The sequence below is a fragment of the Spea bombifrons genome, chromosome 7 (assembly GCF_027358695.1).
Source record: "Spea bombifrons isolate aSpeBom1 chromosome 7, aSpeBom1.2.pri, whole genome shotgun sequence".
NCBI lineage: Eukaryota > Metazoa > Chordata > Amphibia > Anura > Pelobatidae > Spea > Spea bombifrons.
Window position 1 is genome coordinate 37,677,865 of NC_071093.1, and position 14,909 is coordinate 37,692,773.

Below are 14,909 nucleotides of genomic sequence, written 5' to 3' on the forward strand. Positions count from 1 at the left end.
CTCAAAAGCCTCCATGAGCCGGATAACCGGGGAAGAATAAAAAGAAGCCGACTAGGGGTTTGAAAGAATGTTTTAAAATTTACAAAAAAAATAAATTACTGGATGATGTAGAGTGCGAGCAATGAAGGTCTTTAAAATCTTAAAGCTCTGAGTAACCCTGCAGAAATACTATGCTCGTATTATATGGATATCACTTTCATTTATTACAAGAATTAATTCGCTGCAAAATAGCATATTTTGCCAAGTCAGGGCTACCAAAAAAAGTTCATCTACTTCCAAGTGTAGACTCCTTAAATATATGGTCCATTTGCCACAACACTAACAAAACATACAACGCAATGTAGAAATCACTTTTATTTTGCTTTGTTAATAGACAAATGTCCTTTTACAAGATGTGGCAAAGGGGGGCAAATGCTGCAGAGGGGAGGGCAGTAGGAAAAAAGAAACAAATGGCATTTTATATATAAAACAGGAATTATACAGAAGCCTTTCACATTCTGATACTGCAATAAAAGGGATATTTTAAAAACCTGCAGAATGTTAGAGCTACGCAGAAAAGACACACAAAATGCTTCCGACACATACACTCGGGATATATTATCTTCAATTTTAATAACACCTGCTTAACAAAGTACGAATAATGAAGACAAAAGTGTTCCGGGGGCAAGGGGCTTATACCTGGCTTTGTAAATCTGTGTGTATGAATGTGTGCGTGAAGGGGAATTATACATTTCTGCTGCAGAATTCTGGAATGCTTCTAGTTTATCTTGACCCAGAACACACAACCCATTATACTTTGTCACCCGAAAAACGGTTCAAAGTGGGATTTTAGGGCAAAAAAATTAGTTTCAAAACAGATTCTTTATGAAAGATACATTAGAGGGTCTTCAATATTAAAAGGTCCGCTCATATAGTTGGTGGGTATCATTGTCTGTTAAGCTGTAGCGAGAGGGGGCCATTTAGTTATTTTAATGAGATATATGATCTGTCATTCTTGTTTATTCGCAGATTTCCCGGCAGTATTTTAACATTGGAAAAAAAAAAAAAAAAAAACACTTAACAAAAACCATTGTGTCAACCAAGGGAAGGACTGCATGAACGCCGCTCCAGTTCAGAACGGTTTCAGGAGCATAGAACATTTATTATTTCAGCAGCGAAAGGAATTATGAAAATGTGTGTTTCTGGGAGTGGGTAAACAAAATAAGTTACAGTGGAATGATGAAGGAAGTCATAGGTGTTAAAATGGATAAATATCATCCAATCAAGAAGCACAAAAATATGAATCAATTTCTCCAAAAAACAAAAAATAAATCAGGGCAGGGGAGGGGTGGATTTCATGTGAATTTAGTTGTAAACGGCACAAAAATCTCACTTTTACAACTATTGAACTGAAACTGTGCACTGAACTTATTGTATGTAAAAAAAAAACATTTTTATACATCATAAAAAACAGGGAAGGCAAGATGCATAAAACAAATCAGCTGGTTTCCAAGAGTCGCTGTTTTCGGAACTACTTTGCTGAGGGAGGGCCTGGCCTCTGGTTTGGTTGGGGGGCTCTCCGGCAGCAAACGGGGCTGTTCTGCATATAAAAAGTAGTGTTTCTGACTCTGCTTCAGGCATCTTACACCTTCACTAGCGGTAAGAATTGTACTGTCCGACCGGTGGATTGGACAGACGGCTGGTCCCAGTCTTTGGCACTTACGCTGGCAAACTCAGCTTCTTTCCTTTTAGTACTGTAAGAGAGAATAAGTGAGAATAAGCACATTTGGACATAAATGTCACAAAACAAAGTTCATTACACTTTCACGCTTTGTTTACATAGTTTAAAAAAAGCAAAAGCCACAAAAGCTGTTTTTTTGTCCCAAATAAAGTATTTGCATTCTGAATCCTGATTGGAGTGTTGTGTCCTTCTTGAGGTCTACATAGCTTTACTAGCTTTCCAAGATGACTGGTCTACATTTAGAGCTTTGGCCTGGAATGCCTCTTGAAAAATAAGATCAACACGGTGTGGGAAGTTTTATGAACCATCAACCAAACGTGTGATGTTGTAGAAGGTGGGACCATGGTCTAAGTTAACCCCCCCCCCCGAGAGAAACCACTGGGACCTCTGTGCCGTCAATCAGGAACAGGAGGTGTTTGCAACGAGGCCAACGTACCTTTTGTAACATACAAGTAGAAGAAGTCACAGTAAAGAATGGTCTGAACCACGCCAGCTACTATGGCAATCAGATCAAAGAAGCCTTCAAAGGAGTAACGCCAAATCCAGTTGAAGAGATACAAGGCACGGTACAAGCCCAAGAAGAACAAGTAATGGGTTGTGATTGTCTCCGCTTCTCCGGTTTTACTGATCATGAAAAGCTGAGGTAGGATGGCCACAGACTCCAGGTAAATGGAGAAAGTCCACAGGATCTGCAAGCGACAGAAAAAAAAATAGATTAATAGTTGGGATTCTTGAAAGGAAAAAAAAATAGAAAATTCTTCTAAAACTATATATTGGAGGGAAAACACTTTAGGCTGTAAAAAGCTCAACAGTTGCCCTCTGGCAGCTTTACCACTATTTATTATAATGTATATGTATGTATAGTTTATTATACTGTAAAGCAGAGAGTTCATCCATTACAGAATCAGTTTCTGAAGAGTAATTCTAGTATATCCCACAAGGGGGCAGCACATGTACATGAAATACCGCAGCTTCCACCAACAGACGTCATCATTTTAGCATTCTTGACACCAAGCATTTTTCAACTTAACATACATGACGACATACATTTAATGCAACCTCCAACGAGAAGCTGCAATTAAAAGTAGGTCTTCCTAGTTTTCTGCAAGTCTGTTTAAAAACCTCTATGGTGTCCAAACATCACAGTTCTAACCAGACTAGCCATTCGGCACACATGGCAAATGCACGTCTGTCCATCAGCACCACACTCACCCAGTCTGCCGCTGTGGCATAAGGCCAATTACGGGATACACCTAGCCGTGCGTTATGCAAGCGTGAAGATGTAAAGTGCCACTTGTCATATCCAGCCTAATTACATGGTTAGGTGGCCACAAGTTTTAAAGTGCCAGAGCTGCCTCACTATACAGCTTTCAATAGCAGAAAGGGATATACCTACAAGGTACAATAATCTAACAGGGTTCAGTTTTGGGTTGATGTGTGGGTTAGAGTACCATGTACTCATTTATTACACCAGCAAGGACTTAGGCTACCAAGACAAAGTACTCAGATAGCAGTTGCCAGGCAACACAAAAGTCACATGCAAACTTTAAGGATCCTTAACACACACCTCAAGAGGAGAGAAATCGTGATTCACGAGGACCGCCAGCCCACCGACAGGAACCACAAGGAACTCCACTCTAAATGTGTCATGATTGCCGTCGTAGGTAGCCTTGAATTTCATGTAGACCAGATAGATGGTCGCATACGAGCAGGCAATGTAGATCAGCTGAAAGGGGAACAAACAGTTTACACACAAGCAGGATAAAATGTGCCCCCCCAATCAAAATAGTCTAAATTCTGGCTTCTAGATGATGTGTTTAGTTACTCCATGGCCATACAGTGCAAGGGCTCACTGCACTTACAGCCCAGCTTGGCAAATGACAAAGGGGTTAATAACTACCAATAAGAATTCCGTTAAGAAGTTAATAAAAGAGTAAGTACAGAGTAGAGCTCCACTCAGAAACCTGGCAAGAGAAGATCATCGGCGAGTATCTAATGCAAGAAAGGTTACCATCTCGATGCACTTTACCCGTTAATGGCAAAGTACAAGATAAACCACCCACCACAATAAAACAGCCCTTTAATATCTGCCATACCTTCATAGATGTGTTGTACAATGAAATGAAGGATGTGAACAGATCCAAGTATCTGGTGGTGAACACGAGTGCAAAGAGAAGCTGGCTCTTACCAGAAATACCTGAAAAGACAGAAGAGTTTATTAGAGAAATAATGGAGAATATGGACATGCATATCAATCCAGTAACCGTTCCCAAGAAGAGTATTAAAATCTCTCGCTCATAAATGTAAAAAAGCTACAACTGGCTGCAGGGCTACCTGTTGACAGTATCAGGACTAAGGTTTCAGGTACCTTGGGTGATCCACATCTCCTGCCAGGCCCTCCGGCCAGCCACCGCTCGGTCACATAGGAAACAATCTCGTGGTGGCACCGCCAAGCAACTGCTTGCCCTAAACAGCTGTCCCTGCATGCTGGCAAATGCTTGTTTTGATTCCCTTACAATACTAGAGAGTGCTATTAATGTTCTAAATGGAACAGCAACTTGAGGAAATTTAAAGAGATTCCATGTATGACGGCGACGATGGCGTAGAGCATCAGCTTCACGAGAAGCCACGGTTACTTTTCTTACCAACGGCAGCTTATTACCATAAAACAATAAGACCCTAAAAACCATAATGATTTCACAAGTGGAAGATCTTCTTTTAAAGACAATCAGCACACAATTCGGCAGCATCCTGTCTCTTTAAATTAGTATGTGTTGCCATAGCAACACAGATAATTGGCAGTTAATTACTGCTTTGTGACAATGACAACACATTGTTAAGTCACGTTCAGCTTACAGCCCGGCCAATATGAGTTCTTCCATGCAATATCAGCAATATTCGGATATAACCTGAAAAGTAGTAGTTAGCGGAGATGTAAAAACAGCCACTCGCTTTATGGCAAACCTGTGACTGAGGTCACCAGGGGATCCAAAACACGCTGATGTCAAATGTCAGAACAGCTTTGAATCTTCCAAATTTAAAGATAATTTGCATGAAGGGCCATCGCATTAAGGTGGAGGGATTGATGGGGAAAGGCCTGCATTGTACTGCCAGAGACAGATTTACAAATCTGTTTGCTTTTCTTATAAAAAAAAAAAAAGGTTTTTCTTTCTATTTTATGCGTTTCAGTCCCGCTAACTGCGGTCGATAACAGAATGCCTCGGTCTTATTTGCCAAGATAGACGCTGACTAATTAAAGTCTCTGGAGAAAAGGATTTCATTAGCATTGCCATGGAGTATCAACTTAGTGTGGTGCGGAAAGTTACCCAAAACATGGACTTGATTTATAATGGCAGCGTCCGGGTCGATAAATTACATTTATTGAAGCAAAGTGAGATAAAACCAGATATTTATCGATAAAATGTATGTCGTATAGTAACCATTATATATGAAAAGCCCTCTGCAGATTTCTATAACTATGTTTCAATCTTTTGCCCCCCCAAAAAATGCATAAATTATAATAATAATATATTATCGGCGGACCCCCTCCCCCGCAGAAGGGCCACTGGTTAATTCGGATTAAGGCTGTATACCCATGCAGACAGCACGTGCGGCTTCAGAGCGTCACGCTAACTCCTGGGGCCGTGCTCAAATTTCAGCAACGCGTATGTCATCGGTGATCACGCTACAACAATTTCACATATTTAACAGAAGAGACGTGTCTTAATTGTTAAAATAAAAAATTTAAAACCTATCCTGCTCCCCATCTCACAAACATTCGCACTTCATTAATCTACTACTGGTTCTTCCTCCCCATAACAATGCTCTGGAAAGTTCTAGATCATGAAATGCACTTATCTAGATATCACGTGTTAACCAATAGATTTTGTGATGATGTGGCGGCATCCCCCTGGTAACCTAATGCTAACGGTGCAAAATCAACACAAACCCGGCCCCCTCCTGTTCTGTATCCGGCAGCTAATTGGTTACCAAATATATAAGAGTTGGCAGGGGCCTCCGCTGAAAGGGTTAAGCGCTGACATGTAATAAGGGGATCGGATGGCTTACGGCTCACCACGCCTTGCAGCCGGCTGCCACGTCACGAGCGGTGATGGCTCACACCAGGCTTCCCCTGCAGGAGCCCGATTCATATACTTCCAAGCACATGCATGGATCAAGCGGAGTATGCCCTGTGCATGGAGAACCCGCCACCTACAACAAGCCCCCGCAACAAAGTATCCTCTTCTCCTTGACATCATCAGTTTTACACTCATGATGTCACTACGTATAGCTTCCATTCTATCAGCTTTTACAGTCACCGTGCCAGGTGGCATCACAGCAGACAATATGCCCCCCTACAAACAAAGCAACCTGTGAATGGCAAGAGACCCATACTACTCTCTTTAAAGGAATGTAAGGCCAGGGGCTATAATGTGACACTCAGCACAGACCTATAGGAAAGTTAGAGAATGCATGGCATGTCTCCAAAGAGACCGAGTCTGCAGCTACCCTATGCATGCTGCACTATGATGCGATACACCGATATACCATTATTTATAATGGAAATACCACTGCAGCAAAATCTAACAATATCACACAATTTATTACCCCGTTGTATCCTACAGCAGTGCATGCACAAGCAGCAATACACCCCAATAATAGGCTGTTGGGGGAAACCAACTTGCAGGGAGAGATTAGTAGATAGAGGAATTAACAACTTATTTAGCAAAAAAAAGGACACAATGCCATCATACTGATTACTTACAGCTCATAGGGCAACATGCAATATAGTGGAAGGGATATGCACTGCCCATTATGCAGTTAGGTGTTGTATAGAGACATGTGAATTATTATATGCAATGTGTGGGGGGATGTAACTCAAATTGCAGCATGTGATATAGGTGAACTATATATGGGGCATTCATTCCCCCGTCACAATATGCTATACAGTGATAATGTATAGGGGTTATATATACTCCACGTTGCAATCTGTGACAGAGAGCCACCGTGTATGTGGCATATGCACCCAGCCTGCAACAAGAGATATAGGGGCATTCTATAGGTGTTGCGTGTACCGAAGTTACAACGTGTAATGCATAGGCAATGTATAGGGGCTTACATAAAGCTGGAATGCATGACCCATGCATCCTGAGACTGCTCGTGCCCGGGAAAGAGCTGCAAGTCTCCCTGTTTGGGGATAGCATTTACCGTACGGCAGCATATGAGTAGAAACGGGAGCAGCACACAGCCCAGCCAAAAATCTCACTTACCGGCACAGGACCGGGTCTTCCAGATCTTCAGCAGCAGGATGATGATGGCTACCAGGTGGGACAAGTCCCCGGTGAGCCTGAAGATGTTCATGTCGGCAGGTAGGGTGCTATGAGTCCAGGGGGCAGGAGAGGAGGGCAAGCTTAGGGACCGCGGAGTTGACTCTGACGCTACTGCTGTCGGGTTCAATCCGTTAAAATGGCGAGCGCCGAGCTACGTGGCCCGGGGACGTGGCCTAACTGCAGCGAGCACGATGCATGCTGGGAAACACCGCTCTGACTGAGTGTCACTATTCTAGCCCCGCCCTCCAAACACGCCCCTTGACAATAATGCAAACCAGAGGTTTTAACTCTATCAGCATCCCTCTGGTACTTAAAGGGTTTATCGTGTTCAGGCAGAAATGATAGAGTCTGGCGGGAAAGTGCGCCTAGAATGTCTCCAGAGCCAATATATCTCTCTGTATCAGCCTCAGCCATTTCTGTCATTGTTAGCGGTTGTTTTGTGTCTCTCTGCTGACCTATAAACCTCAGGGCAATGTTCAGTGCTTATAGTGAAATGACTCATTAATAGGGCAATTAACCCGGGATGAAAAGAACTGGCCTGGTAATGCAATGTATGAGCGGTCAGTGCAGCGGTACAAACCGGCCCTCGATATATTGGCTTCTAATTTGGGCTACTTTGGTGTTCTCTATTGACTCCAAAGCCAGGGCCTGTGGGTTTCCAGAAGATCTAAACCATAATTCCAATGATGTCTAATCGTCGCTTGGTCTACTGACATCACAGAATCCAAGCCTACTACTGCACATAGGGAGCTGCTATATGGACCGCTACCAGAAGCTTAAATGCATTTCAACATAACCGAGAGCACAGATATAGATTCATATATTGTAGAGGAGATCGGTGGCCCGGCTAGGGGTGAACAAACAGGTTCTCCTAATGATGCCCTCACACCTTAAGGCATATGGCCTTATGGTGTGCATTTGGAGATGATGTCACTATCATACGCCTGTCCTTGAGCCCCAACTGATAACTACTTGATAAGTAAATATCAAGAGGACTCCTAATGTATCCCAGCTTCCAGAAATCACTTGTTGGTTCATTTAACATGGAAACTTCCGAGTCTCCAGCAGACTCATATATATATGAAAGAATGGTAGAGTCAACATATGATGGAGCACATCCATTCTTTCCCACCGCACATCATGTCAATACATGTTCGACTGAGGAATGTACTTAGGGGCAAAAGAACAACCCTACACTAAATGTACTTGAAAACATGGGATCCCTGGCACCCTGCATTCTCCAAAGCTGCAATAAACCCTTTCACTAATCCACGGAATAGTAGTGATTTATTCAAACACTTGCTTCAAAAGGGTTATTGATGAATATTTTTCTCATAGGTTAAGATGTCATGGTTCACACTTGCTACCAACCACCATCAATCCTAAAATGCAAAAAGAATAAGGAACATTTAGGAAGCCTAGAGGTCAAGAGTTGAACTAAAATTCCAGTTCACACCCATCAGACAGAGGAAAAAAATAAGATTGAGTGTTAGAAATAAGTTCTTACCCCGGTTTGGCTTATTATATACCTTCTGTTTCCCCAATATCAATCTTGCTGCAGGAGGTAGAATTTCAGCTTCGTATAATCACTAGTCCGCGGTCTCGTGGCTTTTATATTGGCCAAACAGCAGCTCACTTTCAGAGTGATTGCCTGGACAAAATAGTTGATACTGTCTTGCTGACAGAGTCACTAACTTGTCGCCTGTGGCTATATTTAAGATAGGTGCTGCCCTTAATAATTCATTATGATTAAGATATAGTTAGATGTTTGCATAATTTAAGACCATTTTATCTGAAGCGAAGGAGTAATTTTGTATCAGGCCCTAACTGTCCTGACTCGTTCCCCAGGGTGAATGTTGGCAGCCCTTCTTCTGTTTCGAGCATACCTCAGCCCCAGTCCTGGATTTTGAGAGACAGTCCTGATTTTCGCCTATCATCCTGCTGTCCTGTTAGATGCCTCATGGTGCCATCTTTGAGGACATTGGGGAACATGGACAAGCTGGGGGGATCCTGTGATCTCCCTGACAGAGATGGTCCTACCACCATGATTTGCACACCTGAAATCAGGGCCACCTGATTTGCACACCTGAAATGTTGAGGGGTATGTTTTCAGTTTGTAAATCTGGTGCAACCTGAGCCACCAGTTATATACTGATTGGGAACCTGTCACAGGTGAGGAGCAGGAGATACAATGAGACCCCAACACATGCAGTCTGACAGCATTCTGACAGAACTCCCCAATTCTTCACACTACACCATCATACCAAAACCTATTTTCTTTAGAAATGGACATGCCCACAATCCACTCGCTGCACGCGTACTATTTGTTAGAAATTAAAGTTTTTTTTAACATTATTCATTTCTGAAATTTGGTTACGGGAGCATGATTTAAGATAAAAAAAAAGGAAATTGCCATATGGAAATGGGACAATGTGATTCACTCCTATTACAATAACTAGTTGCCATGGTAACTACTAATAATGTCAAAATGAACACAAAAAGCCAAAAAAAATATTTATGAAAAGGAAAAAGCTTTCACAGAAGTCATCTCAGCATGTATAACAGTTATCAGGATTTCGTGAAATGATTGAGCTTGTGTTTGTAAGTGCATCTGTACCGCCATGTAGGAAAATGTCATTTATTTCCATAAAATTGCTTTTACCCTGATTGATCTTGGATGCAAAGTCAGTAAATAAGAAGTACTAAAATCAGCGATTTCCACGGTTCAAAAATTTTAAGGTGTCGTTCCACCTACTCTGCATTAGAGACATCACCCCTGACACTGTTTAATGCTATAACACTTCCCAGATTGAATTATTTAATCAAGTAAATGTTTGCTTCGCTTGTAATTTTTGACAAGATCAGTAGCATCACTAGGGTTGTTTCACCCCATAGACATCCTTCTGCACCAGACAACATACACATACGCACTGTACAGCTACATACTGTTGGACCATACCATTAGTTGTTATAGGAGAAAACTATCTTCAGCACTAGAATTGTTCTTTATAAATAACTCATATCAGTCAATGGAAAGCTCCAGCTAACTGCTCCACCTTTAACACGTTGCATCCGAGTTATTATTTATACATACCTCCCTATATTTTCCAAACTCCACCCTTTGGAGATGCAGAGCCCCGAGTAAGATGATGTGTCCTTAGGTGCATTTTAGTGACTGTGCTAATTCTGCATCAGTGTTGGGTTAGTCAACGATTTCCCATTGCAATGTAATACAAACAGAGAACAAAACAAATCTGTCCCGTAAGCTAAAGCCGCACCTTAAAACAGTCAGCACTTGTGCGGCATCCTGCTGGTAACCGTACTGGTAGTGGAGAGAATGTCAAATGAATACGGTGGGATCTGTCACCTAACCAGCAATTAGAGCATCATAACAAACGGGACATAAAATATTCTTAACATGTACCGTCAAGTTCCTTTGGCCAAAAATATGGTGAAGTTGGGTTTTTAAAGGCCAAGGCGTTCATTAAACACGATGGCAAACTGTAATCATAAATTAACAACATTCAATAAACAGAAGAATAGACTTTCTGTAAACACATAACCAACCAAGCCCAGAGATCTCGCCCATGGAAATTACTCCTAGCACCGCAGTGACCAACACTGGCTGCCTGGGGACACCTGCTTGCTGCCGCCTCCACACCACTGTCCTTACTGCTGGGATATGATGTCATGTCCTGACACTCCACTTGTAAAAGAATCACGACGTAGAAGGAAACAGTAAGACTCAGCACTGTCCTACTTAATGTTAATGGGCTGATTGGGGACATCAGTAATCTCCTTTTTAACCAGCCCATTGAGTAATGGCATTGTGTGCTGAGCTGACTGCCTGAAGACAACCAGCCCCACACTAGGGCATACCTCCCAATTTCTACTCCCCCCCCCCGATTCCAGTTACTCTCTACCTCCTAGGCTATGTTCCCGGTGAATCGGGATGCTGGGGCCAGAGTCTGGGGCATAGAGCATCAGTGGCAGACATGTGCATAAATTCTTGACCGTGGGATTGTGGCCTTGAATCCCTGTCTCCTGCCAAGCTCTACCTTGGCAGGATAGAGTGGCAAATCAGGACAGTTGGGAGGTATAACTAACTCCAAACATGTCACTTGCAACACAACCAGAAAAAGGTTGTATAAAAAAATAAGGGAACCAGAAGATAGGGCATTAATAAAACATACTAAACCCCAACACCCTTTTACCCCATCCTACCAAAACCACTAATTACTTGGGGAAACTCCCTGCCAAACCTGGTCATGCAGCCTTTCACTATTAGGCGCTGGCCTCTCCTTTACGGTAAGATTGTATCAATAGGTTGTAAGCTCTCAAGGCCTGGGCCTCCTTCCATACCAACGCGTCTTGACCTGTTGTCCATAGATATATCAGGTGGACGGCCCTCTCACCATCACATCATGAACACATATGGGGCATTCTGCCAGCTCATTCCACATAATTCTAAATCTTTTTAAACTTGTTCTGTAGCCAATTCTGGACATGAATCAGATAAAATGTTTCCAGAGAGGTAGGGGGGCAATTCATTGTGCCATCTGTCACTAGCGTACAGAGTTCCACAGTGTGTAGGCTTAAATATATTATAAAGAACATCTTATAAACTATAAAGACGTTTTGGTTTTCTGTTAATTTATTTCACATTTATTTGCTGATTTTGTAAATTGAATTCTATATAATACGTATTTAAAATTAAACACATATGTAGATGCTATGTATGTGCCATGCCCAGCAGCCCAAGTGATCTTTTACTTAATGAAGAAGTAAAAAAACCTGAAAAACAATCAAAAGCTACATCCGCTAATGTACAGATTAAGCAAAGCCTTATGAGCCATTAAAAGTACTAGGTACAGTAAGCTTTCAAAAAGACCCTAAAGGCTCCGGTGATAAGACTGACAGTCCGTGATCGGCATCATTAAATAAAACCCGTTCTCCGGCACTAATAAGGCCAAAGGAGAGGAAATGCCTGGATCCAATTTTCTCAATAATAAGGGTATTTGAGAAAAAAAAATCAGTCAGGCTGACTTCCCTTTAACGAATCTCGCTATTGTAATAATAGCCGAAGTCTGATCTGGGCTTGTCATACATCCATGTAATAGGCAGGACTGCCACAAATGCTACTGGCTACAATCCTCTTCCAGAGGGCCCGGATTTATCTTATTTCAGGTTTTTAGAACAGAGCGTCTTTCCAAAAGAAGTCATGCTTTATAATTCTGGAATCTGCTCTAAAGCATTGTTGAGAGTGAAAGCGATGCTCATTTTCTCTACTTCTTCCATTTATCTCTTAAAGTAAAGAAAATAGCAGCCCTTCCAAATAAAGAGCGATTCGGATAATTATTTCGGGCGGGGGAAGTATGGTGTGGGCTATCTTTAATATGGGGCAAAAAGGGCCATCTACCCCAAGCCCAGACCTTCTGTAGTGGCTCATAAAACCTTTAACTGAGAGTCCACAAGCTATTAGAGGTAGGACAGGTATTTTGCATGGTATCCCCCTTTGTTGTTCAATATATCTGTATTTAACATTTTTATTGAACTGAATGATCATTTAAAACTTCTCATCATTTATAATTTTTGGCAGGGAGACTTATTTGCCATGTGACACAAAATCAGGCACTGATAGGTTGGTGGCATAAAAAAAAATGGTGGAAAAGTTTCTGTGTTGTTTCATGTGATTTGTAGTAGGCGTATCGGGTGTTACGTGTCCCTGCTATGTGATAAAAGCCAACGTCGTATTCTTTGGGAATGAAGGTGTTAACTCAGTGTTTGCTTTTTGGGTGTTTACCTGAAAAACCTTCTCAGATCTCTACATGGATTAGCAGTAATTGACTAAATGGCTCTACCACCTCCTCCGCCTGGCGAGCAGAAACGCTTCTATTTCAGTCTCGGAGATTTGTCCTTTAAATCGCCTGCATGGCTGAAAGGTCTCGGCTGCCGGATCCGTATCCTGCAAAGATCTTTCTGCACACAGCACTAGCATCAGCTATAGTATTCTCCCATTTCAACTTTGAACCTTTACTCCCTTTTGTTTCCAGTCAATCACCTAAACTATGAGCACAAAAAACTTACGCTGCAATCATTTAGTGTCAATCCTTAAATGTGGAATGTACTGATTCAAACGCATGGACTCTAGTGCGTATTACTAAATGCGTGCCTTCTTTTGCCACTGCAGTTAGACAGTGAGACTGATTCATTTAACTCCGCCCCCACCTATCAATATTAAAATCAGGAAATGTACTTAAGTACACTTTCTGCACATGCTCTGTAGTGTCCCCATTTCCATCTAGCTGCTAGAGCTGACTTTAAAAAAAATTAAATGTAAATATAAATAAATATTCATCCACTCAGTATAAAGTAGAGTCAGCTCCAGGGTATAGTTACTGGGGGATTTGGGTCCTAATTATGTATTCCCCCTCCTAAAAAGAGACATTTGGAGTTATGTTCGTGTACAAGAATTCCTGCCGTCCACCACTGCTGTAGTCCTTGTCCTTGAGAAAAAATGGTGTCTCTCAGTCATTTTAATAGTAAGAGCGATAAGATTGATACAGCAGGCTACAGGTCGCAGGAGACTGATGGTGATTACATCCAACTTATAAGGCCATTACCATTCTTTTAAATTGGACGCAGTCTAAAGTCTAATAACATAACATGAAATCAGCACGTATACATGGCTTATACAGTGCAATGATCCAAATCTAAATATTAACAAATTATAGTGTTGTATAGTAGCGTAATAGTAGAATTAGCGGGTATGTTATAGGCACACAGAGTGAATGGTCGGCTATGGCCTTTATTTTGTTGCGCCCATCATAGAAGCTCGTTTGCCATGTGATGATGTGTTTCAAGAATCTGGGGCAATTTATAATCATAGCCAAGAACTGTTTGGCATAAACACTTAAAATGACATTGCCGAGTATCCTGGCGTCACCGTGAACCAAACATCGGGGTAAAAAAATCTCTTCTGAATAGTGACCTCTGCAGGCAGGAGGTGAGTATTGCATCACAGGAACTTGAAATAGTTCTTAGCGCATGAAAGTAGGGGAATAAATAGATGTATCAGAAATACTAGCAGCAACGACAGAGAGTCCACTAAAGAGAGAGCCCACACCAATAACAGGTCATTTACTTGTAGAGTCACCAGTCCCTGTTTAAAATAATTGGGTTATGAGGACGGTGGTAGAGAAACAAATTCAGAATGGCTATACGTCATGCCCCGAACCAGCGCTCATTTTGGCATTTGGCACTACTAACCACAGGAGCAATTGAGCAGACCTTACAGGATAAAAGTGGTATAAATGGGAACTAACAAAACCAGTGTCATCTAGATAGTAGCAGAGAACACGATGGGTTCAAAAATAGCTAAACCTGGATTTCCAGTGAGGCGTATGAGGCATGAGCTTACTGAGAGGCAACTGGACAATCCTTAATGGTAGTCAGTTTGATCCATGCAGCGCAGATTTTGCGTACGTGCCACTATGAAGTAGTGCCTAATCTGTAGCGTGGCCTCTACTTCCAGGTTCCCTCGTGTTTTGGAATAAGACACTGTGGCACATCTTTCCCATGACCCCCAGGCTATAAGCTCATTTACAAGCGTGTGGGCTCTGTGTCTTAGAGCAGCCATCTTAACTTCCTGATCTCAGGATCTGCGTTATAATTCTTCCCCATCAAGTTATTTCTCCCCAGTTGTTACATTGCTGATAAGGAGATTCATTTGTTTAGTTAATTTGTTAAACATTGTGGAAGTTCCTCTATAAGTCAGGGCCGCGACCTATAACTGGGTACATGCAGGAGGTATATGTGCTGTTATGCGTGTCTTACCCTAATTTTTTTTCTAGAGCAAG

The 14,909-nt window shown here is 41.9% G+C and overlaps 1 protein-coding gene across 1 annotated transcript; it reads right to left on the reverse strand.

The window, feature by feature from the left end:
- Positions 1–339: 339 nt before the first annotated feature.
- KDELR2 (KDEL endoplasmic reticulum protein retention receptor 2) lies at positions 340–7,227 on the reverse strand. The gene is made up of 5 exons (XM_053471226.1): positions 6,991–7,227; positions 3,817–3,917; positions 3,288–3,446; positions 2,157–2,409; positions 340–1,733 (listed from the first exon to the last, which is right to left on the reverse strand). The coding sequence occupies exons 1-5, from the start codon at positions 7,079–7,081 to the stop codon at positions 1,699–1,701; spliced, it is 639 nt and encodes a 212-aa protein (XP_053327201.1). The 5' UTR covers positions 7,082–7,227; the 3' UTR covers positions 340–1,698.
- Positions 7,228–14,909: the final 7,682 nt, after the last annotated feature.